Source organism: Psammomys obesus, unplaced genomic scaffold (assembly GCF_907164565.1).
Source record: "Psammomys obesus unplaced genomic scaffold, mPsaObe1.curated_primary_1811, whole genome shotgun sequence".
In the NCBI taxonomy this organism is placed as follows: domain Eukaryota; kingdom Metazoa; phylum Chordata; class Mammalia; order Rodentia; family Muridae; genus Psammomys; species Psammomys obesus.
The window spans coordinates 7509482-7534472 of NW_026596120.1; the positions used below are offsets into that span (position 1 = coordinate 7509482).

A 24991-nucleotide genomic window follows, 5' to 3' on the forward strand; every position below is an offset into this window, starting at 1 on the left:
TGTGTGTGTGTGTGTGTGTGTGTGTGTGTGTGTGTGTGTGTGTGTGTATGTGTGTGTGCATGTGTATGTACGTTTGTACATGTGGAAGGCAGAGGTCACTGTCAGGCATCTTCCTCAGTAACTACCTTATTTTGTTTTTTTTGGTGTTTGTTTGTTGGTCGAGACTCGGTCTCTCTGTATAGCCCTGACTGGCCTGAACTCACTATGCAGTCCAGGCTGGCCTCAAACTTTCAGACCTCTACATGCCCCTGCCTCTTGAAGGCTAGCATCAACAGCAGGTACCAGTATACACAGCTTCCTTGAACCTGGAGCCAACCTATTAGGCTAGATTGCCTAGTCAGCAAGCCCCAGGTACTCTCCTGCCTCTTCTTCCCCAGGGCTGGGATTACAGGTGTGTGTTACCATGCCTGGATTTTTAATGGGTGCTGGGGACTGAAGCGGGGTCTTCATAAACACACAGCAAATGCTTTATAAACTGAGCCATCTCCCCAACTCCCCCAAATTATTTTTTAAAGCTTTTTTTTGTGTATGCTTTCCTGTTGTAACCCTCTCCCACTCCTAACCTGAGCTCTTTCAGCCTGGCTACATATACTTCTCAGGGACCCCAGAGAAGCCAATACTCCCTCCCTGGCACAAGTATAGGCTTGATTCAATATCAATTTTATGTTTCTATTGGATCTCTACAAGCCATAGGGGGAAAAATAACGTGAATTCTGGGTAACTGTGTCTGGCATGGGGAGCTGAGTCAGTGAGGTGAAGGTTAAGTGAGCCTTTCCTATGACATTCATCTCCACGAACCTCTTAGTTAGCCTTTACTGTGCTCTGCAGAGCCCAAACAGGACCAGTTACATCCTGGATTCTTAGAGTAGGACAGCTTGCCGTTGGTGTATCAAACTTGTCAGGTCCTGCCCTAATGCACAGTTCCTAGTACAGGTCAGGTGACTCTTGCCAGTTAACTTTCTGCCCTTCTCTCCATTCTAGTTCCAATCGTGGTACTGTTAGTTCTTTTACTCTCCTACTCAACTTCTAGCTTCAGGGCCAAGGTTGAGCTTCATTCATCAGCAAAGGAGAAAGGCCTGTACACAGTCTCCCTCAGTGCATACTGCTTCCTCCATTTAAGCTATTCCCTGCTTAAATGAAGTATTCGAGAGTGGGCTTACACATAGCCACACCTACATCAACAACTGGAATTCTACCAGCTACCCAGAATCCACTTCCTTAAGCATCCCCCAACACTTAACCAGTCTCCCCTCCCCATGGGACTCACTTCCTTGGCATCCATAGTCTTTGTTTCTCTAGTTTCGCACTTACGTCTGCATCCATAAAGCAGCTTTGACCATTAAAAAACTTGTTATATTTCCAAAGTCCTTTGAAATCTGAAGAGTCTTCCTTCATTATTTTCCCAACAATTCATTTGTAGAACAGTCCTGAGCATGTGAAAAGTGGGATTTTTGAGTCTGGATTTTGTTATTTGCACACACTGTGTAGTTTAAAATGTTCTTCTGTCCCTCTCTTTCCTATCATCAGGCAACAGGATGTAAAGTGTACTCTTGTCATAATTGGCACCAAACTCAGAACCAACTATTTTCATTGGAGTATATTTTGGTGGAAATTGTATTTTAGGATCATATCTACACAGAGAGGAAAAGACTGTTGTTATTCTGGGGAGCACCATACACTCTGTGCTTCATATGTCATATGTATAAGCTACAGATCAAAGGACTCCGTGAACTCAGCACTAAGACTGCTTATTCTGTCTGCAGTTTCTTCTACCTGTCACCGATCTAGCATCTATTACTCATCGATCATCTATCTATCTATCTATCTATCTATCTATCTATCTATCTATCTATCATCTATTTATCATCTATCTACCATCTATCTAGCTACCATTTATTTATCTATGTATCATCTATCTATTATCTATCTATCTATATACATGAAGACATACATACATATATACATACATCTTACCAGTGAGAAAACGGGCTCACAGAGATGAAATGACTCACCCAAGGCTACACTGGGGGCAGAAATGGGCTTATCTGAGGGGTTACAGAGACCCTGTAGGCCTTAATGACCATTTGTCTCTAAAATTCAGGTTTTTGTAGGTTGCTCTTGTCCAGGGCTTTTCATGAGTGAGTGCCTGAATAAGTGTGTGACTCAATGGGCAGCGTATAAACACAACATAGTTTTGCATTTGGCTCACAATTCTTTAGGTTTCCCAGCATGATACATTCTTTTTGGCTAGACATGGAAAAGAAATACTTTCAGTATTCTAGAATAAACCTGAAGGCATATTTTCACTGGTAGCTCATGAAACTCATTTTATCCATAAGCTTACAGATAGAAAAGCACTGTGGTTGGTTATCAGAAGATTCCCCAAGCAATTCAAATCCCAAATCACATTTATGTTCCAACTGTGGGCTCACGTTTTCAGGCTAGATAATAGTTATAAGTTTATCTTAGCTTTGCGTTCAAATAGCTGTAACTCTATTGCCCTCCTGTATTTATGACAGTAATAAAACCTTTGACAAGGTGGCAGTTCTTGGGAATCTGTGTAGCTGTTTTATAACAGGAAAGGACAGAGGCTGGTGGGAAGGTCTCAGGTTCCAGGGCAACCTATAGGAGGATGTGGGCTGGTCAACCCCCAACAGTGCATGCAATGCCAAGGAGGCAGAGGCTAGGACCTCCCAGAGAAGGAGGCTGATTCATGGAGTCAAATACAAAGATGCCTCAAACACTGTTCTCCACCTTTATTTTTGGATGCTGGAGCCAGGAAGAGAATCAGAAGTGCCACTTCGTCCTCACTAATGGAGGGATATAGAGGCCAGGTGTGGCTCTGTCTTAACTTACACTAGGAAGATAGGAGGAAATTACTGGAAGGCCTCCGCTGGGCTGTCTCAGAAACCAGTGTGGAGAATAGGAACGGTCCAAACACTTGGGGGCAATGGATGGGGACTCAAAGAAATCCCCAAATAAAGATGCAGCCCTGCTGAGGCTTTGTGGACACCCTCAGCTCATGCCCTCTTCTTGTAGCTTCCCCTTCCTGTGTCAGTCTAAGTCCAGAATACCATACTTGTAGACGTTATCACCGATTGACGTCCATTACCTGCACACACTATCTGAATAAGCCGCCATTCTGTGTATGGAGGGATAAATGATGCCCAGCCCACCCTTAGCAGTGCTGTAGCCTTCTCAGAGCCTTAGCAGAGGCCTACATCCAGACAAGGCAGTGCCGTTGCCTGCAGCCCCGAGAGCAGTGTATCCTCCACTCTTTGGCACTCTCTGTATCCCTCACACTCACCTCATTAGCGTTCTTGCCCATTCTCTCAAACCCAACCCTCAGGATTTTCTGTCTAGGTGCTCTTGAATTCTGTTTCATGGTAACTAAGCGACAATGTATTCTTAAGCAGTGTGTTTGATGTACAGCCCAGGGTTTGAGGGCGTTGCCTAGAAAGTCCAAGTTTGACTTCTGCCTTCTTAATAGTGGCCCACACTCATGAACAGAGACTTTCGACTGCCAGCAGCTTGGCCTTTCTGTCTATTGGCTTTAAGAAATCTACAATCCTCTGAACTTGGATGTTTTGCCTGCATAGTCCTTTCATCTTCCAATGACTAACCTCAAGCGGGCTTTCTTTAATATGCATCTTTATCACATCACAGCATATTCATGATTAACAGTATAACGCATCACAGAAACTGTGAGAACCTGGGATCATATAACTTATTTAACACTTCTGTCATGATTCCATTCCTTATGCCTTCCTACATTGTATGTCATGCAAACCACTTGCCATTAACCATTGTTCTTGCAGCTAAGTATTTAAAGAGGCTGAGACGGAAGGCTTAGTCCTTATACACAGCTACCATTTCTAAAGCCCCTCCTTCCTTCCCGATGAGCAATTCTGTTTGAGTGTCAGTTCCTTTTTCCTAGAAGGACTCTCCCGGCCATTCTGTTTGCCTTTTGCTATTCATTCTTCTCCGTAAATTGTTGCTTGTTACTCTATATTGCTTGTTTTGCTGCATGATAGATTTATCCCCCCTGATTGTATTCAAGATTTCTTCTTTATTTTTAGTATAGTCAACAGGTTGTAGACAATATGATTATATTTGTTTCTTTTGTATTGTTAAGCCTGAAGCTTGCTGATCTCTGATTTTTAAAATGGTGTTTTCAACAAGTTTGAAACAATTTCCACCATCACACCCTGGTTTACTTCTTTCATGCTACTTGTAAACCCATCCATTTAATTAAGACGTCAGATCGAATCCCCACCTAGGCTCCTTACATTTACTTATAGCTGATAGTTTTCCATTAATCTCTTCAGTTCACCAACTACGACAATCTCCACCTTAAGATGTTTCTCTGGATCTTCATTTGCTTTTGGTTGTTACTTCATGTAGTTAACAATTTTTGTTCTACTTAACCCTGGGGTTGATGCTTTGGGTTCTGTTGTCATTATGGGAGACTGTTGACTTTGGTTTAGCTAAATGACTGGATGATCTTCTGGCCCCTGCAGAGCTTTGGCCTTATGCTTCATTGAGGATTGTTTGTTTGCTCTTTTTGTTTATCTTCAGTTCTAGGACAGCCCTTTAAACCCTGACACATGCTCATTAATCTCCAAGAGTGTCTCATCTGGCATCCCCCTGGAGAATTCTAAACGTTTCCTCAGCCTTTCTTACTCAGAAGAATTCCAAAATATGTCTTCTTTGCAGCGCACAGTAGCTACATTATCTGTGCTGTTTTTCCTATTTTCTGGTGTTGCTGTTTCCCAAGCTCTTATGGTTTCCCCTGTGGACCACATAGTTCATAGGGTGGCTGGCAATTTGAAAGATTCTAGGCAATCCCGTGTTCAGACTTCCAGTTTCTTTCCTGGCTCCCTATCATTTTTGGTATTTGCCCTTTCTGTTTCTAACAACCCTGGCATTTTTCAATGTCTTAGCACTTCAAGCCAAGAAAGCATGGCCATCCATCTCTCCTCTGTTTCTTCCTTCCCTGTACTTCTCATACTTTTTCATTTCTTATTAATATATAATAGCCTTATTGAAGTATGATTGTACTTCCTCATATAACTCATTGTAAGCATACAAGTCAAGGGGTTTAAATGAAGATATATTGTGGGGTAGTCATCCCACGATCCAGTTTTACAACATCAACATTCTACATCAGCATCCTTCAGTAAAATTGTTTTCACTGTGAGCCCAAGCTCTGTGCCAAATAGGCCCGGTTTTTGCATGTATAGAATTGCCTTTATGGATGTTTCCTATATACAAAGTCTGCTCTGTGTTTTAGTTTTTTCAGTTGTTTATGTCAAACAAATTCTGGATACCATTCAGAGAATAAATGAAGGCTTCTTTTTTTCAGTTTCCCTTCGATGATATATATGTAGCCAAACTGGTAACTTGAATGTCTCTTCAGGAACCACAGTGGAGGCCAGGCTATGCCATGAAGATAAATTGGAAAATTAATATACATTTTCTGAACACATATTTAGGTTAGAAACTAAGTTAAAGATTAGAGGGTCAGATATCACAGGGTAGTGAACAAGTGAATGCAATAAAGAGTGGGAAAAGCTGGAATGAGTCTTTGTAATCTCTCCTGACAATGGATGCAAAGTCATTTCTCTATTGTTGAGTGACTTAGAGGCCCACCAGGGATGTGGCCTAGGAGTACAGAATTGACAGACGAATCAAGAAGGTGGCATGTTAGATAGCAGGAATGACGTGCTTCTGTGACACATGCTTTATTCTTCCAAGCAAGGCAGACAGGTTCACAATAGTGCTGTCCAGTCCGCCTGTGCTGTTGCCAATGGTGTGTCAACAAATGATTTCTGTGGCCTTCTGCTTAGATCAACAAATGAAGAAATATGGTGAAGGTTTAGTTCTGCCAAGCTACATAAATCTCAACAAAATAAAAGCCTAATGATAAGCAACATGGAGCTTTGCAGAATGGTGAGCTTGGTCCAACATGTTAGTCAAACCATTTCCAGAGCATCAACTGCAAAGCAAATAGTGAAGATTGGACTACAAAAGTAACGGTGTAGCTTAGACCTAATGCTTAGAGATCAGGAGTTTTTGGAATGGGATACAGTGGAGTTTTAGCAAATGCTAGTTTTACTTTTATTTCTTAAATGTAAAATGTTACTGTGTAATTGTTTGCCATTCTTGCCTCTAAGACCACAAAGAACTAAGGCAGTCATAAGCCTTGCTTGTCTTTTGATTCCCATTTCTATTGCCTCAAGAAAGCTACCATCTTCTAAGAAACCAAGGAATGCAGTTGCTGCTTCATAATGAGGCCTTGCTTCCTTCTAAATATGCACTGATTGTCAAGGTGATGGAGGAGGTTCATTATTTAGAGGCATAATTAAAGGGCACTTCCTTTAGCTAAACTAATGAGCAGTAAGTGCAGCAATATTTGCATGTTTAGACATTAAGGATGGAAACAGATGACTCGTAGGAGATTAGGAGGAAGCAGGGAAGGTAGAACAAATTAATCTCACTGCTGGGCCTCCAGGGTTATTGCTTTTCAAGATTTCCTCAAGGAGAGGTCTTCTCTGGGAAGTTGGCTCTACTGTCTTCTCTTGTTTTGTGGCATGAATGACTATCTCATTACTATTCCTCAGAAGTGAGGTCATTGTGGTGGTTTGAATAAGAATGTCCCCCATGGTGCAGATGGTTGAATCTTTGGTGCCCAGTTGGTGGGTCTGCTTGGTAGGTTTAATATGTGTTGCCTTCCTGGAGGAAGTGTATCAGCGGAAGTGGGCTTTAAAGTTTCAAAAGCCTCGTGCCATTTCCAGTGTACGTTCTTTGCTTCTCGGTTACAGTTCAAGATGTGAACCTTTGGTTTCTGCCCTTAACTTCCCTGTTACTGCTGCCATCCATTTCCTCTGCCATCATGAACTCTAACCCTATGGAACCATAAGCCTAAAGAAGCTCTTTCTTCTTTAAAATTGTCTTGGCCACTTTTTTTTTTTTTTAAATCACAGCAATAGAAAAGTGTGTAATACAGTGATCTCTGCTTAAAAAAAAATGCTAATGCATGATTCCTGCTCAGCTAACCTGTTTCTGGGTGGATTTCTGTGCCTTCTTCTAAATGCTTAGGGATCATCACGGATCTTGTCAGCTTGTACATTCATGAGTATTGTAAATGCTCTTTTGTCAAGAAGAGTGACTGAAAAAAATCCGACATCCCTTCATGATAAAAATCATAAAGAATGTAGGATTTGGGGTTCATATCGCAACACAAATAAAGGCAACAATCCCAATATATAACAATCCCAAAATATACAACAATCCCAAAGTTTAATCCACAAAAAAAATGGAGAAAAACTCAACGCATTTCAAATCAGGCATGTCCACCATTTTTCCTCTTGGTCAATACAGTGTTTGAAATTTTAGCCAGAGCAATAAGAAGAGAAGATGATGCCTCCCCTCCAAAAAAAAAAAAAAAAAGTGAGGGCAAGAAATCAATGTATCCTTCTTTACAATATAATTCTATGCCTAAAAGAGTCTAAAGACTCTACCAGAAAGATACTATAGCTGGTAAACATTTTCAACAAAGTAGAAGAATATAAAATTAACACATAAAAATCAGTAGCCTTTCTATATACCAATGACAAACATACCAAGAAAGAAATGAAGGAAACCATCCCATTCACAATAGCCTCAAAAAAATCACAATAAATCTTACCAAGGAAATGGAAGACTTACAGTGAAAGTTTAAGACATTGAAGAAATAAATAGAAGTTATCAGAAGATGAGAAAAACTCCCATGCTCATGGATTTAACAGTAGAATTAATGTGCAGATGGCCATCCTACTAAAAGCAACCTACAGAGTCGATGCAATCCTCATTAAAATTCTACAAAAATCTTTATAGACATTGGAAAAACTGTTTTTTAATTAATGTGGAAACACACACACATACACACACATACACCAAGATAGTCAAAGCGGTCCTGAACAATAAAAACACTAATGGAAGCCTAATGTTCCCTGACTTAACATAATACTACAAAGCCAAACTTATAAAACATTACAATACTGGAATTGAAACAGAGACACTGATAAAAGTAATAGAACTGAGCATCCTTACACAAGTCCACACTCCTAGAGCCACCCAGTGTTTGACACAGTCCAAACATATTTATTGGAGAAAAGACAGCAGCTTCCATGAACACTGCTGGTCTTAGCTACTAGATTCTTCTCTCTCACACTGCATGCACAACGCTCAACTCTGAATGAATCAAGAACCCCAACAAAGGAGATGATACTCTGAGTCTGATGGAGGAGAAGTAGGGGAAATGCTTCAACTTACAGACATAGGAAAAGGGTTTTCTGAAAAGGACCCTGGTAACATTGGCATTAAGGCTGGCAATTGACAAGTGGGACCACATGAAGCTAAAAATGATTTTCTTTATGGCAATGGAAACCATCTGAGTGAAGAGACAGACTATGGAATGGAAATATTCTCTACTAGCTTTACATCTGACAGAGGGTTAGTGTCTAGATTATACAAAGAGCTCAATAAACCAAACACCAAACAAACCCACTCCATCTTAAAATTGTAACTAAACCAAGAGTTCTCAGAAGAAGAGAGAGAAATGTCGAAGAAATGTATTTTTAAATGTTAAACACCCTTATCCTCTGGGGAATGCAAATTAAACTACTTTGAGATTTAATCTTACTCCAGTAAGAATGGCTAACATTAAACATATATATTTGCTGCTATAGATGTAGGGAGAGAGGAACACTTATTCACTGTTAGTAGGAGTAGAAATTGGCACAGCCACCATGGAAACCAGTGTGGAGGTGGCTCACAAAGCTACAGGTAGGTCAGCCATATGATCCCACTATACCACTCCTTGGCATATCTTCAGAGGTTTCTATATCTTACCATGGAGATAGTTACTCATCCATGAGAACAGTTGTGCTACTCTCAAAAAGAAGAAAATAAAAAAGAGCCTAGATGACCATCACCTGATAAATGGATAAAAATGTGGTTCCTACACACTATTCACCTGTAGAGAAAAGCTGAATTATGAAAATTGCAGGTTAACAATTGGAGTCTGCTGAGGTGACCCTGATTCAGAAAGACAGATGCTTCACATCCTCTCTCATATATACAGGTATGAGTTTTGAGTCCGAAGATTTGAAGTCAGGAAACTAGCAAGGCCCATGGTGCGGGGTTGGAGGGGTTAGCGGGAGGGGGGCCAGATTTCAAGGGGAAGGGATAGAATGAAGTTGCTAAAATCAAGAAAGGGGGAATAATGAAATAGGAAGGGTCAAATGGAGGAGGTCAGGGTAGAGGAGGGAGCATGGGAAATGATAACAGTTAAGACCGCAAAAGGAGTATGAGTCTCTGGAAAGACCCCTGTGTTCAAATTTTCTGGTTCTGTTGCTCTCCTTGTGGGGTTCCTGTCCTCTCCAGCTCTTACTATTTCCCTCTTCTTTCATAAGATTCCATGTACTCTGCCCAACAGTTGGCCATAAGTCTCAGCATCTACTTTGATAGTCTGCAGGGCAGAGCCTTTCAGAGGCCCCTCTGTGGCAGGTTCCTAACTTGTTTCCTGTTTTGTTCATCTTCTGATGTCCATCCTCTTTGCCTTTCAGGATGGGGATTGAGCATTTTAGGGTCCTTCCAGAGACTCATACTCCAACCAAGTATCATGCCTGGAGATAACCTAGAACCCCTGCACAGATGTAGTCCATGGCAGTACAGTGTCCAAGTGGGTTCTATAGTAGTGGGAAGAGGGACTGCCTCTGACATAAACTGATTGGCCTGCTCTTTGACCACCTCCCCCTGAGAGAAGGTAAAAGCCGCCACATGGAATCCTGCTACTGTAGAAGTTCCCTAAGATATATAATTGAGTACCATATAATAGAGACAATAAATCTCCCGAGTACCATAGGTTAAAAACTGAAAGTTCAGGGTCATGGATGAGTTGCCTCTCTTTGAGTTGTCAGTCAGTGATGTTCCATAGACACCCCCTCTCCCCAACTAAAGGCTGTTGCCATTGCTCTTGCATACCTTTCAGAATTTGATGGTAAGATCCTGTTGGTGAATATACCACATACTTGAGTTGTAGAATATGGAGAAATCAAGCTAACATGAAGCTTTGGTGTCTGCAAGCTACAATAATGACTGGCCTGGCAAGGAATGCACACTAGTGTAACAGTGTCATGAATGTTAAAGGAGTGACCAAGGACTTTCTATTTGCATTTAAGGCTTGTTCCACAACATGGGACTCACACTTCATACCATTAACTGTAGCAAAAACTTTTGGCTGGATATGTTATTGGCCTTAGGGCAAAACCTAGTACTACTATTATGGTAAATGAACACAGTATTAAACTGCCCCCCTAAGTTTTTTATTTATTATAACCACTCATTAGTGAATCTCTTAGTCCTCATCAAACAATCTTTATTTTTACAGTAAATGTCAATTAATGCAGAAACCCACAACCAGTCAACATTCAGAGAATAAGAGACTATCAAGTTCTCAGCTCTGAATGGGAAACTCCTTCTTTCAAAACTCAGGGAACATCATGAAAGAAGGGATGGGACAATTTCATGAGAGCCAGAGGTACTGGCCATTCTTAGGCAAAACTGTGTTCTCTGGTCATGAGAAGGCTGTTGTGTACCTGAACTCAAAGTGGTTGTGACTGTATCACAACACCTTCCTGAGATCAAGACAGCTAGAGCTTGGCAAACAGGGAGGTACTATTGAAAAGTGAGGGCTGCTGTGGGAAGGAATGTTAGTTTTCTTTAGGAATTCAGGCCCTGATAGTTTACCCAGGCTCCAGCAGATGGCCCTACACCCATATACACACAGGGAATTCTACTCAGTTGGTATTTTAAAAAAATTACATGAAGTTGGGCATGGGAAGTAGTGGAGAGAATAGGGGAGAACTTGAAGAGAAGGAAATGGTGGGGTAGATTTGACCAAAAAGTATCATATGCATGTGTGAAATTCTTAAACACAACAACAACAAAAAAATCCTGTGACCTTCAGAACTAGACTGAAGCACTCTTTAATTAAAATTTTTTTTTTATAAATTACAGTTTATTCACTTTGTATCCCAGCTGTAGCCCCCTCCCTCATCCCCTCCCAGTTCCATCCTTCCTCCCTCATCTCCTCCCATGCCCCTCCCCAAGTCCACTGATAGGAGAGGTCCTCTTCCCCTTCCATTTGACCTTAGCTTATCAGGTCTCATCAGGACTGGCTGCATTTTCTTCTTCTGTGGACTGGTAAAGCTGCTTTTTCCTCAGGGGGAGGTGATCAAAGAACCAGCCACAGAGTTCATGTCAGAGACAGTCCTTGTCCCCTTACTAGGGAACTTACTTGGACACTGAGTGCCATGGGATATATCAGTTCAGGGGTTCTAGGTTATCTCCATGCATGGTCCTTGGTTGGAGTAGACTGAAGCACTCTTAAGTCCCAGTCCCGAAGATCAGTGCATCATTTGGTTAATATGCACTGATGAGAGTCTATGACAATAAATCACATTTTTAAAAAAATGATGCTTTTTATCCTTAAAGTATGGGCATTATAAGGTTATGTTCAAGGCTCTTCTATTTGTCAGGTTAGAACTGTTAAAGTTCCCAGCCATGTCTTATTCTTCATCTCCAACTTGAAAGCTATTCCTAAACCCCAAGATTTTGTAGAGTTAAGAGAAAATGCCCCATATGAAGTAAGAGCCAAAGTTATGCTGGTTCCAAGGCTCCTGGATACACAGGGATATCTTACTGATCATTGGCCTCTCTGCTCCTGAGGAAGAAGATTATCATGAGAACTGGCCATTTTAGAATAAGATTCAACTTTCTTTTTCTTTCTTTCTTTCTTTCTTTCTTTCTTTCTTTCTTTCTTTCTTTCTTTCTTTCTTTCTTTCTTTCTTTCTTTTCCCTAAGGGAAAAATACCAGTCATACAACTAAAGCAAACATTTGGGGTCTTCACCAAGGCATCAGCTCCCTTCTTTCCCACTGGCTCTGATGCCTGGAAGAAACTGGAAAGGCAGGAGCACAACTCAGCCAAGCTGCCTGTCAGGACCACCCTGGGCTTTGGCAGCTTAATTCATTATGAGAAAGGTTATTTTATTACTGAGAATCTTTAACTGTGTTGACACCGTTTCTTCATTTAACAATGAAACAATATTCTTTTTAATGTTGCTTTATTGCCTTTTTCACACTGCTTTTAAATATGTATTAGGGGCTGTCTATTGAAAACATGCAGTCATTGCCTCCGGGCAGATGTACAGGCCAAAACATAAATGATGATTTCATGGGAGAGAGAAGCTTTGCTGAGCCGGTGCTACTTAGGGAGAGGGGACCTGAGAAGAGATGGGTCTGCCACCCAGGAGGAGAATGTAGATCAGGTAGCAACTCTGAGTGGTGAAGGAAGGCAATGGGCCAGCTCTAGACTCCAACAGGCAGAGAGAATGGCGCAATGGGGCTGCGACGGGGGAGGAGGCAGTGTCGTCACACTGGAGTACTCTGTGCTCTGCAGCCTGACCCACGCTTTTGCGTGGGATCTTCTGAAGGAAACCTTTTGAGTCATGAGAGAAATCTGAGAAAGCCTGTTGAAACTGACTCATGAAGCGAATGGCTCAGGTGGGACTGACTGTTTTACAGGAACTCCCTCAGTGAGGAGATAATGCTCCCAGAAGACACTGATGGAATTATCTACTTCTTGGGCTTTTCCTGTGGTTAGGAAGGCAGATGCTATGGCATTTGGCACTGCTGATCAATGCTTCCCTAAACCCTCCCATTTGATCTCCTCTTTGCTCTTTGGTTGATATCCTCTAGTCTTGGCACCTCCTCTCCACAGAAGTCTCTTCACAATCAGTCATAGCAGTCTCTTCTTGCTAACCGCCTATCTGCGACCCAACACTCCATTTGTGCCGTGAGGCACCTCTAGTAGACCTTGAAAGTCACTAGGACAATGACTCTGGGTTACAAGAAAGATCTAGTGAGAAGAATGAGTCGGAAAAGGGAGACATCCAGTTGAATGAACATTGCTGGTGTCATCATTACAGACCATGGCATTTTCTTCCTCTGTGTCCTCTGAGAAAGTACAGGACACTTCTTATAATTACTTCTCACCTCAGGACAGGCTGATCTTCTGCTTGGAGGACCTCAGGGCAGTCACACTGCCTGCCTTCCTAGGCTGTACTCACTGTAGCTACATAGGCTGACCTTGCCATGGAGGAAGCTGTGGGACAGCAGATTTAAGGGCACAAAGGTGTGTGGTGTGACTGGCAGGGAGGGCCGAGTGGGTTTCTGTGCTTTGGGAAAGGCATCAGTGATATCCAGAGAATATGTGTGAGGTGGTGTTTTGTTTTCGTTGAAAAAAAAAAAAAAAGATACCTAAGAGAAACAACTTAAAGGAGAAAATATTTATTTGAGTTCATGGTTTCCAGAGTATCATTTAGGGCAGTTTGGGTCTATTACTTTGGGCCTGAAGTGAGGCAGAATATGATGATGGTGGCAGCGTGTGGTGGAGAAGGCTATTCACCTCATGGTGGTCAGGAAGCAGAAAGAGGAAGGGTCCAGGTGCAAGATGTACTCTTCGTGGGCGTACCCCAGTGACCTGCTTCTCCCAACCAGGTCCCACCTCCTAACAGTGCATTAGGCCATGAGTTCAGTGGATTTTAATCAGGATTCCAATCAGAACTCAAAAGGCTCATCAGCCAGAAACCAAGCCTTTCACAGGTGAGCCTTTGGGAAACAGTTTTTTTTTTTTTTTTTTAATCAGCACAGTTTAAGTTTATATGTACTTTAAGCTGAGGGAGGGCTCTGTCAAGAGAAAGAATTTTCTGATTTTGGTTTAACATTTCCAGACCCAAACACAAAGTTTGCAATCTTTTTTGCCAATGAAGGCAGACTCTTCTTTTTCTTTTCTCCTTGCTGGTCCCTTAGGCAAAAGTATAATATATCTTAGAGAAGGAGAGCCCCAAATCTGCCCCTGGCACAGCGTCATCCAGAGGCTAGTGAAGGGCCAAGCTGTGTGGAAAGCCAGGCATAAGCAGTGAAGGAGGTCATGGCTAGGCACCTTCCTCCTCCCACTGTCCTAGGGCCTTTCTAGAAATGGAGAGCCCCAAGAAACCTGTGGCTGGGGCATCTATACTGGTGTGCAAAGGAGTCTGTAGGCCTGTTCTGAAAACATGGCTCAGGGTCACCTCAGTAAGATGCAAGGAGATGAGACACGTGGCTTGATTTATGATTCCAAGACCTCCCCAAGGCTCGCAGTGATGTATTAGTTTCCTTTTGCTGCTATAACAAATCACCTCTAACTTTGTGGCTTAAAACAACATAGATTTATGATCTTATGGTTTTGGAGGTCAGAGGATGAAATAAGTTTCAGTAGACTAAAATCATGGTGTCAGCATGGCCATATCCCTTCTGGGGGTCCTAGGGAACAAAGTTTTCTTTTCCACTTTGTAAAGGTTGCCAAATACCTTGGCTCATGGCCTCCGATGCCCCAGTGCATTGGACCTCTCCTTCCATCCTCACATTTTCTGTTATTTCTTCTGTTGTTCAACTCTCATTTAGACTCTTGCGTTACGCTGGACCCATAAAAACAATCTGGAATTAGCTCTCCATCTCAAGATCATGCACCCCCCCCCTTTTTTTTTTGCCATGCAAGGGAATAGACCCACGTGGAACTCAGAGGATGAATATCTTTGGGGGCTATTTTTCTGTCTGCCACAGGTGGCTATCTCAAATCCAAAAGTTAGCTGGCATGGCACAGAGGAAATCAGGAGCAGCTGCACAGCAGGGACCAAGGGCATGATGAAAGGTTGCTGCCAAGCAATGTGAAGATGAAGGGAACTTGGCTCAGCAATAGGTTGCAGGCCACTGTCTCTCCAAGAAAACTGAACAAATGGAGCAAGCATCTCTCTCACTGCGTTTTCAGAGAACAGACAACCCAGTGACTACAGTGCTGACCTGAGAGGAATGATTATGCCTTGAGAGCCTGAGGACCATTCTCTGTCAGCATGATGGAGCCATGTAGCTATCTCTTCCCCAAGGACTAGAACCTCTGTTGGAGACGGGAAGAGGGTGGGGAGGGGAAGGTTCTGAGAAGACCAGGGGCTGTGCAGTGTTCCTACGCACAGAGGGGTAACCCCTCAAGGTTCTATTTATACATGACAGTGAGAGTCTTTGTGTTTATGACCCACTGTGTACACATTATTGACTTGTAATAACCATGTACATTGGTCTCTTTGAAAAACCTGTTTTGGACTTTACCCTGCATGAGAAAAACAGAGATTCCATTCAACCTTCCCTGTCTATTTGGGACACCTGCTCCAAAGAGGAAGGTAGGCATCACTGAAGACAGCTTACAGGTGGGGGTGCTAAGCAGGGGAGTGACACCACATTAGAAGAGACAATGCCAGTGTGTCCAGGAGTGAGTCTTTAATAGCGGAATTACAGTGCTGACAATGTCCAATTATTTTGCTCATTAAGATGACTGGTCTGGACTGGACTGGCCATTCTCTAATTAACTCCTTGGCACTGGCTATAATAATGATTGAACTAACCCATCTGACTCCCAGTGTGGCTGACTGGGCAAATGCAAGGACACTGATTTTGCACCATTCAAATACTCCTTCTCCAAGAATAAAGGATGTGGTCTTTTAAAATCTTCTTCTAAGAGTTTTCACATTCTGTGCCTTGATAGGCAAAGGCCTTGGTTCAAGGCAAACGTGTATAAGTCTTAGCTGTGGGAAAATCCAGGCCTGTGAGTTAACTGTTTCCCTTACGCAGGAAGAGAGTGATCATTTGTCAACACCAGTGGCCTAGATGAAGGGAGCCCATATCCTTATACCCCTTCCATTTAGGTGTGGTCTGGAAGTGTTGGTTACCATGCACAATTCCCTCTCTAGGGAGGTGAGCTATGGAGCTAAGAGAATGAGAAGCATTAAAAAGGGCACAAGTAGAGGCTGAGGAGATGGCCCATAGGGTAAAGCACTTTGGGACCTGGGTGTGGATGCCTGGAGCCCATGTAAAGCCAGGCTGCAGTAGAGACAATTTGAAATCCAAGCACTCATGTGGCATGATGGGAGGTAGAGACAGAAAGACCGCTGGAGGCCTGAGAGACAGCTAGCACGGTATAGTAGCATGGGATGTGCCATGCATACATGCACTGAATTCACACACAGAGAGGTTTTGTTTTGTTTTAGAAGAGGCACATGATCCACTTGGACTTTAGTTTTGTGCAGGGTGATAAATATGGATCTGTTTGCTGCATGTAGATATCCAGTTAGACCAGCACCATTTGTTGAAGATGCTGTCTTTTTTCCATTGTATGGTTTTGGCTTCTTTGTAAAAAATCAAGCATCTGTAGGTATGTGGATTTATTTCTGGGTCTTCTATTCAGTTTCATTGATCCACCATTCTGTTTCTATGCCAATACCATGTAGTTTTTGTTACTATTGCTTTGTAGTACAGCTTGAGTTCAGGGATAGAGAAACCTCCAGATGATCTGTTGTTATACAGAATCACAGGGGTCTTTTCTGAGACTGATACTCCAGCCAAAGACCATTCATGGATATAACCTAGAACCCCTGCTCAGAAGTAGCCCATGGCAGCTCAGTGTCCAAGTGGGTACCCCAGTAAGGGGAACAGAGACTCTCTCTGACATGAACTCAGTGGTTGGCTCTTTGACAATCTCCCCCACCCCTGAGGTGGGAGCAGCCTTGCCATGCCACAGAGGAGGACAATGCAGCCAATCCTGATGAGATCTGATAAGCTAGGGTCAGATGGAAGGGGAGGAGGACCTCCCATATCAGTGGACTTGGAGAGGGGAATGGGGGGAGATGAGGGAAGGAGGGTGGAATTGGGAGGGAATGAGGGAAGGGGCTACAACTGGGATACAAAGTGAGTAAACTGTAATTAACATAAAAATAATTTAAAAAAGAAATACTTTACATTAAAAAAAGAAGAGGCAAACGATAAACTTCATTTATGAATATCTGAACTTCTGGGGGTTGGTATCAAAAGTGCTGTTTTCAATGAACAGACTCAACCTAGTCAGAAGATAAAGGTATACTACAGAATATTTGGTTTGGCCCAATGATATACATTTTTATTTAATTAAAAATTTTTTTTTCATTTTTATTTTTTCTTCACAATTTATTAATTATATATCTTGATTGAGGCTCCCTCCCTCAGTGACCCCAGTCCCACACTCCCTCCCTCTTCCTCTCATCCCCTTCCCCAAATCCACTGAAAGGGGGAGTTCTTGACTATTGCCATCTGCACATAGCTTGTTAAGTCTCATCAGGACTGCCTGGATCCTCTTCCTCCATGGCCTGGCAAGGCCGCATCACCAGGGGCAAGTGATCAGAGAGCAGGCAACCGAGTTCATGATAGAGGCAGCCCCTGCTCCCCTCACTCAGAGATCCACATGGAGACTGAGCTGCCTATCTGCCACATCTGAGCAGGAGGTCTAAGTCCTCTCCATGCCTGGTCCTCCATTGGTGCATCAGTACCTGCAGGACCTCCTGGGCTCAGATCTTTTACTTTTGTTGGTATCCTTGTGGGGCTCCTGTCCCCTCCATGTCCCTCTATTCTCACCTCTCTCTTCTTCCTTAAGATTCCCTGCACTCTGTCCAAAGATTGACCCTGGGTCTCAGCATCTGCTTCAATCCTCTGTTGGGTGAATCCTTTCAGAGGACCCTCTATAGTAGACTCCCATCTTGTTTTCTTTCTTCCACCACTTCTGGTGTCTATCCTGTTTGCCATTCTGAATGGGATTTAAGCATCCTCCCTAGGGTCCTCCTTGGTGTTTGGCTTCTTTAGGTCTGTGAATGGCTGTTCTATATTATACGGCTAATATCAACTTAGTAGTGAGTGTCTTGCCTGTCTTTCTGGGGTTACCTCAGTCAGGATGCTCCTTTCTGGTTCCATCCATTTGCCTGAAATTTTCATGATTTCCTTGTTTTTAATAGCTGAGTAGTATCCCATTGTGATACACATTTTTAAATGGGGACATATTAAAAATTGGAATGACTTACATGAAAACATGATTTTTAGCTCCCAGATAGTTGAAAGTACAGTGCCAGGCCTAGATGTCTGGTCTAGAGATGAATCTTTAATTCACCCAGCCAGGTATCTGGCTTTACCTGGCTGGGCCTCTGTAATCCTTGCTGCTTCTCCCTGTAGCCCACAATCAGAGCCTGGGACTCCCGCAGGAAGCTGCTGTCAGGGAATATTAGCTGGCCATGGACCAGCCAACCAGTGAGCTTCCTCAGAGTGAGTCAGACCCTTCCTGTCTCTGTCCCTGGTACACAGACACGGCGATGGCTAACCAAATGAGACAAATTTCTGCCTCCTGTGGGCTCTGTGCTCTTCACAGATACATTATTTTCCTCCTATGAATCGGGACACCTGCGCTCTTCCTGTTTCACCAGGGCTGTCACTCAAGCTACCCTCTCTAATGCAGAATACCAGAGAACACCATCATAATACCAACAGTTCCAAAGGGAAGAAGATCAGAATTCACAATACTGAATCAAGCATATCCAAATAATATTAAAGCCAAGAGGGCCTCTGGATTGATAAACCTTCCCCGTGTGTGCTGGGAGCTCTTGTCTGAGTTTGCACATGACTGACTGCCGGCTTGAGGGATTTGCATTAGTAGATCATGAGTAAAAATCCTATTAAAATGACATTTCCCTTGCTGTTAGCACCACTTCAGTGAGATGCCCTGGATTCTCAGAGGCATTTCCTGGGGCTGCCTCATTAGGCTTCCAGGCGATCTATGCACCTTGGCAAAGGCCTTCTGGGGTATGTGTGTGGGGAAAAGAGGTGGAAGCACATGATGCCTCTGAGGCGTGAGCAACTGCTTCCCTCGTGGCCACCCCTGGAGATCGTGGAAAACACTCTGTACAGCACACCCTAGCCTAATGTCAGTAACGAGCCAGTTCTTCAAACACACCTATCTGGAATCGGGTCCTGTTATGGCTGTGAGGACGGGGACAGAGGAGATTAGTCCCTGCCACTGGCTCAGTGTATCGGTCTAGCCAGCGTGACATTGCTTGTATGTGATGTCCTACTAGACTCTCCATGTTTGCCCATCCATAGCATCCATGGTCTTGTAGTGAACAATGGATGCTTTGATTATGACCTATTTGCCTGGGTGTGACCATAACATAAAAATCTACTTGGACTTAATTCCATCCTGCTCCACCATTCCTGACTTCTAACACTTCTAACATTCACTGTCTGCCATCTTGGATGCCTGGTTTGCACATGGACCTTTCCAGGCCAAAGCTCCTCTGGATGTTTCCTTAACCTCTTATCCACAGGTCCACATCATACAGCCCTGCCTGCTACCCTTACCAGGTACCCTGCTTTCTGACCAAGCGCTGCCTTCAGTAGACTGTAAACTGTCCCTTTGACCCATGATCATGGAAATTTCTATGCAGCTGAGGCTTCTAGTTCTGCACTGACTTTGGTAATAAAGCATAGAGTCTAACTCACAGAATATCACAGGATAAGCTACTTAGGGAAGAAATAATAATTTTTTAAAAAGCCCCAGCAGGCATTCGAACTGATAAGAGGCTTTGAGAATTCCCAGGGTTGACCAGGAGTTTAGTTACATACAACATACTAAACAAGTTTGAATTCATTTTGGCAAAGGCCAGCTATAGACAGTTAATCCAACTGCATCTTTAAAATAAGCTAACAGATAAAAGATGAACACTGTTTAAGAACCAGAGAGAAAGAAAAACAACGGCAAAATTTTAGAATTTTTTAAAAAAAATACTCCATGATGTGACACAAATGTTCAATTCACTGCCAGAAGTTTTTATAAAGATATCTTGGTTTTTCTTTTCTCCATCCCTTTCTTTCTTCCCCTCTGCCTCCATCTCTTCCTTGTTATGTAGACATTCTCTGGCGACCAACTATGGGTTGGTCTCTCCCTCCATCTCTTCCCTGTTATGTAGACATTCTCTGGCGACCAACTATGGGTTCAGAGCTGGGCCATACACTGTAAAGCTGGGCATGGGTAAGACTCCACCCTGCTTCCAGGAGGTTGGCCCTAAGGAAGGAGATGGGGGAAATAACTGTGGGATGGCAGTGCTGGAAGAGTCACAAGGAGTCTGAGGAGTGAGGGGACAGATGAGATGCAGCAGAGTGGTTCCTGAGAAGCTTCATCGGGTCTGTATGTTCTGGGTATCACGTAGTTTACATGAGGGAGACCTCTGGTAAGGTTCTGACATCACAGGTAGCTGAGGAAGGAGAAAGGTGGCTCTAGCCCTTGTACACCACTGGTTTGGGGGCATGAGCACTGCGGAGAGTTCCCGTGCCCTCCTCACTTCAGCCTCCTTCCTTCACCTGGTTACTGCCCTCATTCGCTGGAGCATCTGAGAGCAAGGAGTCCCCCAACATTCACAAGACATGTCTCTAGTGCAGAGGTGCTGCAGAGTGAATTCTGTCCTCTCAAAACATGCTGATTGAAGTGCTAAACCCTGGCATGCTTGGAGATAAGGCCTGGGGCAGGCAACCAATATGGTATGAGGAAGTGAGAATTGGGAATTCATATAACAGGGCTGGTTCCTTTTGAGAAGAGCAGATATGAGGGTTCTCTCTCTCTCTCTGGAACTGGGGATGGAGTGGGTGAAAGAGTCTCTCTGCATCTGGGAAAACAGCCCTCATTGGGACATGTATCAGTAAGTACCTTGACCTTGCATTTCCCAACCTTCTTGACCACGTGAAAGTAAAGTTCCCTAGCCATTTAGCCTAGGGTGTTTTGTTAAGGCAGCCTGTGCAGAGTTAGACACAGAGAAAGGCAGAGCTTAAGCTAAGCAAAGACCTGATAGTTTGTAAGGCTCTATGACAGCTACAAATATTTTGCTTTATAGGCATAATTCTTATCTATGAGTTAATAAATTTTACATTTTTAGTCAGTGTGCTCACCAAAGGAGTAGCATGAGAGGAAGGATAGGTGTTGGCCATGGCTTGCTGTGGGCCATGGGCAAGTCACCAGGCTGCCTGACCCAGGTCCTCCTTGAATGCTTGGCTTTTAGGATTGCTACATTCACTATATATTTATCTATACAAGCAGGATTCCTTCTTTGTCTATTTTTAATTTCAAACCCTGCAACTTTATTTGCCTGTATCCTTGCTTCTCGATCCCATCTCGGAAAATGCCTCAGGGTATCTATAATTATCTCCACCACTATGGCAATGTTCCTATTAAAGAACCCCTCACAATATGGAATTTATTTTAACTCACTTCAATTTGTATTATATATTTTAAAACATCCCATAAAAGCCATCTGGCACTTGAGGACATAGCTGGGAGGTTGCTGAGAAATCATATAAACAATGTCAAGATTTTACCATTCCTCCAAGCCCCACGATTCCTAACACAAAGAAATGCAGTGGAACACATACGCTGTCTTTTCAGCTTCCTAGGATCCAGGAGGGTGGCATTTATTAAGATCAGGCTAGACAGTTGCTACTGGCCCTCCATATTGTCCCCTGAGCATGGCATCCTTGGTTTTCTCACACTGCAGAAGTTCCATTAGAGAAAATTCTTGGGGTTGAGAAATCTGGGCTTCACAGAGAGTGCATGTGAGCATCTGTGAGGATGGAGGGGGCAGCAATCACTCACATTTTAGTATGAGAAAGTTTTTGCTGAGGTCAGTCCTACTGGGAGCTGGGGGTGGGGTTGGGCAGGTGTTTAAAAAAGGATGGGGAAGAGGCAGAGTAATAAAGAGACAGGAAACACAGGATTATGAAACACGCAACCTCAGAAAGGGAAAGGCAGCAATACACACAGTGGGAAAAGAAGAAAGAAAATAGGTCTGTAGGTCACAGAAACACACAGTTTGGGATAAAGTTGGAATAGAATAAAAACAAAATACAAGGTTGAGGCCCGAAGCATTGAGGCCTATAAAATAAGCTTCATCGTTAGGTGACATCTCATTTCTGCCTGTTGGCATTTTCCCATTTGTTGATTTAATACCATTTTTAAAAACAAAACCGTGCCAATTTTCACCTCTAGGCGAAGGCCATATTGGTCTTTCTCACTGTGCAGCACCCTTCCCTGCAAAATGAGTGTTCTCTGGTAATCTCAGTGCTCTATACATGTTTCAAAGCTCTGGATTCTACCCAGACACATGCTTTGTCGTGGAGAAGGGTGATGTGTCCAGTCCTATGATCAAGCCATAAAGCTCCAATGAGTCAGATTTTCCACTTCAGAAAAAAGCAGACAGTGCCAACAGCGCTCCATGTCATTGCTTTCTTCAAAGTCCTCGGGTCCCTGTTTTCAAGTGCCTGTCACCAAAAGCGGTCATACTGTCACCCAAAAGGAGGAAGGAGAACATTGAAGGGGAGAGATGATGCTCATAGACACAAAACCCAGAGCTGTATCTGTCAGTATATGGTTGTTGTATAATTCACACGTTGATTTCTGTACCCTCCTTTTCTTGTTGCAATCCTTGTTCTGAGAATCTCCAGTCACAATGTTGTATAAACACTGCTCCCCAACTGTCCCCTGATATGCCAATAAAGCAGCTTACAGCCAATCACTGAGCAGAGGAGAAAATAGGGCTGGACTTCCTACCCTCCAGGGAAGAAGAAGTTAGAGGAGGAAGTGAGGGGATTCAGCTTTAGGCAGAGGCCCCAGAGACATGAGGAAGGAACAAGGAAAGCTTTACAAAGCAAGTATCTCGGGGATTTTGACAAAGAGGAAGTCAGACTAGAATAGAGGCTTAAGAACAGACTTAAAATGCTTAAGACTGTGCTGTAAAGCTTGTCTAACAAATGATATAATCAAGTCTCAATTATTTGGGTTATAGCTGGGTTAAGAGAGAAACTGAGCAACAGTTTTATAAAAGTAATTTTTAACATGTATCAACAGAGATCATCAGCTGGGCTGGGCTTGTGAGGACAAACATCTCCTCACGAACTCAACCATGAGTGAGTGGATCGATGCAGGTGCAAAGGCCCACAGGTCCTCTGACCCTGTGACATCTCAGCTAGCTGGCTTTCAGCTGGCAGTTGCTGTCTGCCTTCCTGAACTGATTTTTCCAAAACCAAGAAACTGAACACACCTGGACAGTCTATCCACTGACATGACCCTGAGAGCAAACTGATGGTCCCTGCTAAGAAGAGAGGAGAAGGCATGCCCTGAGAACCTTACCTGGTCCAGCTTCCAGTGAAACTCTGCGGGGCGAAAGGTGTCTGCCTGGTCAAAGTCCTTCCGCAAGAGGAAGACGAGGCGGCAGTTGTGCACATACAGGGCGTAGTGATGGCGGTTCATTTCTGAAAGGCAGAAATGGGTTTTGGGGCGTGAGAGGATCTCTGTCCTTTTCTACCCAAGAGTTTTTTTGTTATGCTGCTAGGTACAGTTCAGAAGACAAAGAAACACTCTCTCTTTGATATTCTCATCTACCGTTGGTTCCAATGAGTTTTCTAGAATTTATTTGGCGGAAGACACTGAAAAGGAATAAGCTCTGGAAGGGTCCATCGCAAAACGTCTTCTGAGATCTTGCCTTTAAACCCTGGCCCAGCCTATACTCCATCAGAGCCCGGGTGAAAGGTGATCATGCTTGCAAGCTCTGTTGTGTGTGCTTGTAGGGCTCTCTGCCACACATCAGCTTCTCTGGGCTCCTCTGGCATGGCTGGTTTCTCCTGGTGTTCTGGGATTTGTTTTATTTTGTCAGTGTTGACACAGTGACCACAGAACACACCTCTTTTGTCTCCCTAATCTATGCTAAGAGGGGCTGCCTTGCCTTTAGCTGCTAGGAGGAGACGAATTGATTTTCCAGCATTAGACATAACTCTGTGGCTCTTCAAAACGATGAATAATCACCCCTTCCCCAGGCACAGCCATCAATCAAGGGAACCTTTTCTTCCTCTGATATAAAGACTTCCTTATTTGCTTGGGGAATCTTATGCCATGGTTCCAGCCATGACACTTAGAGACGTAAGACACTACCAATTGGCAGGAGAGGAGCTGTTCAGTACTGACACAGAAAGAAATCACTTTTTACTTGGCTGTAGAACACAGAGAAATTTACCAAAAGGCATGTGCTCTGCAAGTGAGTAAATGGTCATGCATGGGGAACTCTAACTTTGATGTTAGGAGACATATGGCTTCTTGGTATCTGTTTCCTTACCTGCATTAGGGTGGGGATAGCAGACTAGCTTAAAGTAAACTAAGGCTGGAATACTGTGACGGACCCCCTGTCCATCCTGTATTTAACCTTGCTATGACATCAACATTGGCCTCATTTCTAAAGATGAGCCTTGACTGGCTCTGTCTAAACAGGCTCCTGCCAATTCCCCTAACACAGGAGCCTCATTTGCTAATCTGAAACTGATACATGTGTAGACTTGGATCTGAGAAAACATACCAGAAAGGGACTTTATCTAGGGGATCTATGACTATGAAGCCATCAGATATCTGGGAGTTTTCAGGTACAAGAAAGTCTATGTTCTCTGCATTAGTTTGATTCCTCAGTTATCTGATATCATCTGATCTGGACTTGCCATCTCTGTAATGGATAGCATCTTAATTGCGACAATGAGGAAATGTGTATAAAGCATCTGCCTGGAACAGATGCTCAGTGGCTGTCGGTTATTATAAAGGCCGTTGCTGTGCCTGGGGACTACAGCAGCACAGACAGCCACATCAAAGTCAGATGCTTTGTCTACCCAAGCATCAACGTTCTCCAGAGCCCAATGAAGAAATGGCAGGAGGGAGGAAGGGCAGTTGCTACCTGTGCCCAGTGTGGGGGTGACCACTCTTAGCCTCTGTATTGGCAAAACTCCTCTGGCCTGGTTATGGGGAATCTACTAAATGCTTCTTGCCTCTTCGTGATTGTATAACTGATTTTCTGTGTTCCTGTTGTGAGCTTATAGGAAAAGGAAGGTAGAAAGAGTTTTTTGGCTTTATTTGGAATCACCCCCGCAGGGTGAAGAGGTGGACCAAGAAGACTGGAAGAACAGGCCTCCCCTGCTAGAGCA

At 43.4% G+C, this 24991-nt stretch overlaps 1 protein-coding gene across 1 annotated transcript in view; it reads right to left on the reverse strand.

Moving 5' to 3' along the window:
• The window catches only part of Clstn2 (calsyntenin 2), a 572340-nt gene that overhangs the window by 49670 nt on the left and 497679 nt on the right, over positions 1-24991 (reverse strand). Inside the window, exon 8 of the mRNA XM_055629720.1 lies at positions 23163-23284. Coding sequence (XP_055485695.1) covers positions 23163-23284 — 122 coding nt within the window. The remainder of the gene's footprint in view (positions 1-23162; positions 23285-24991) is intronic.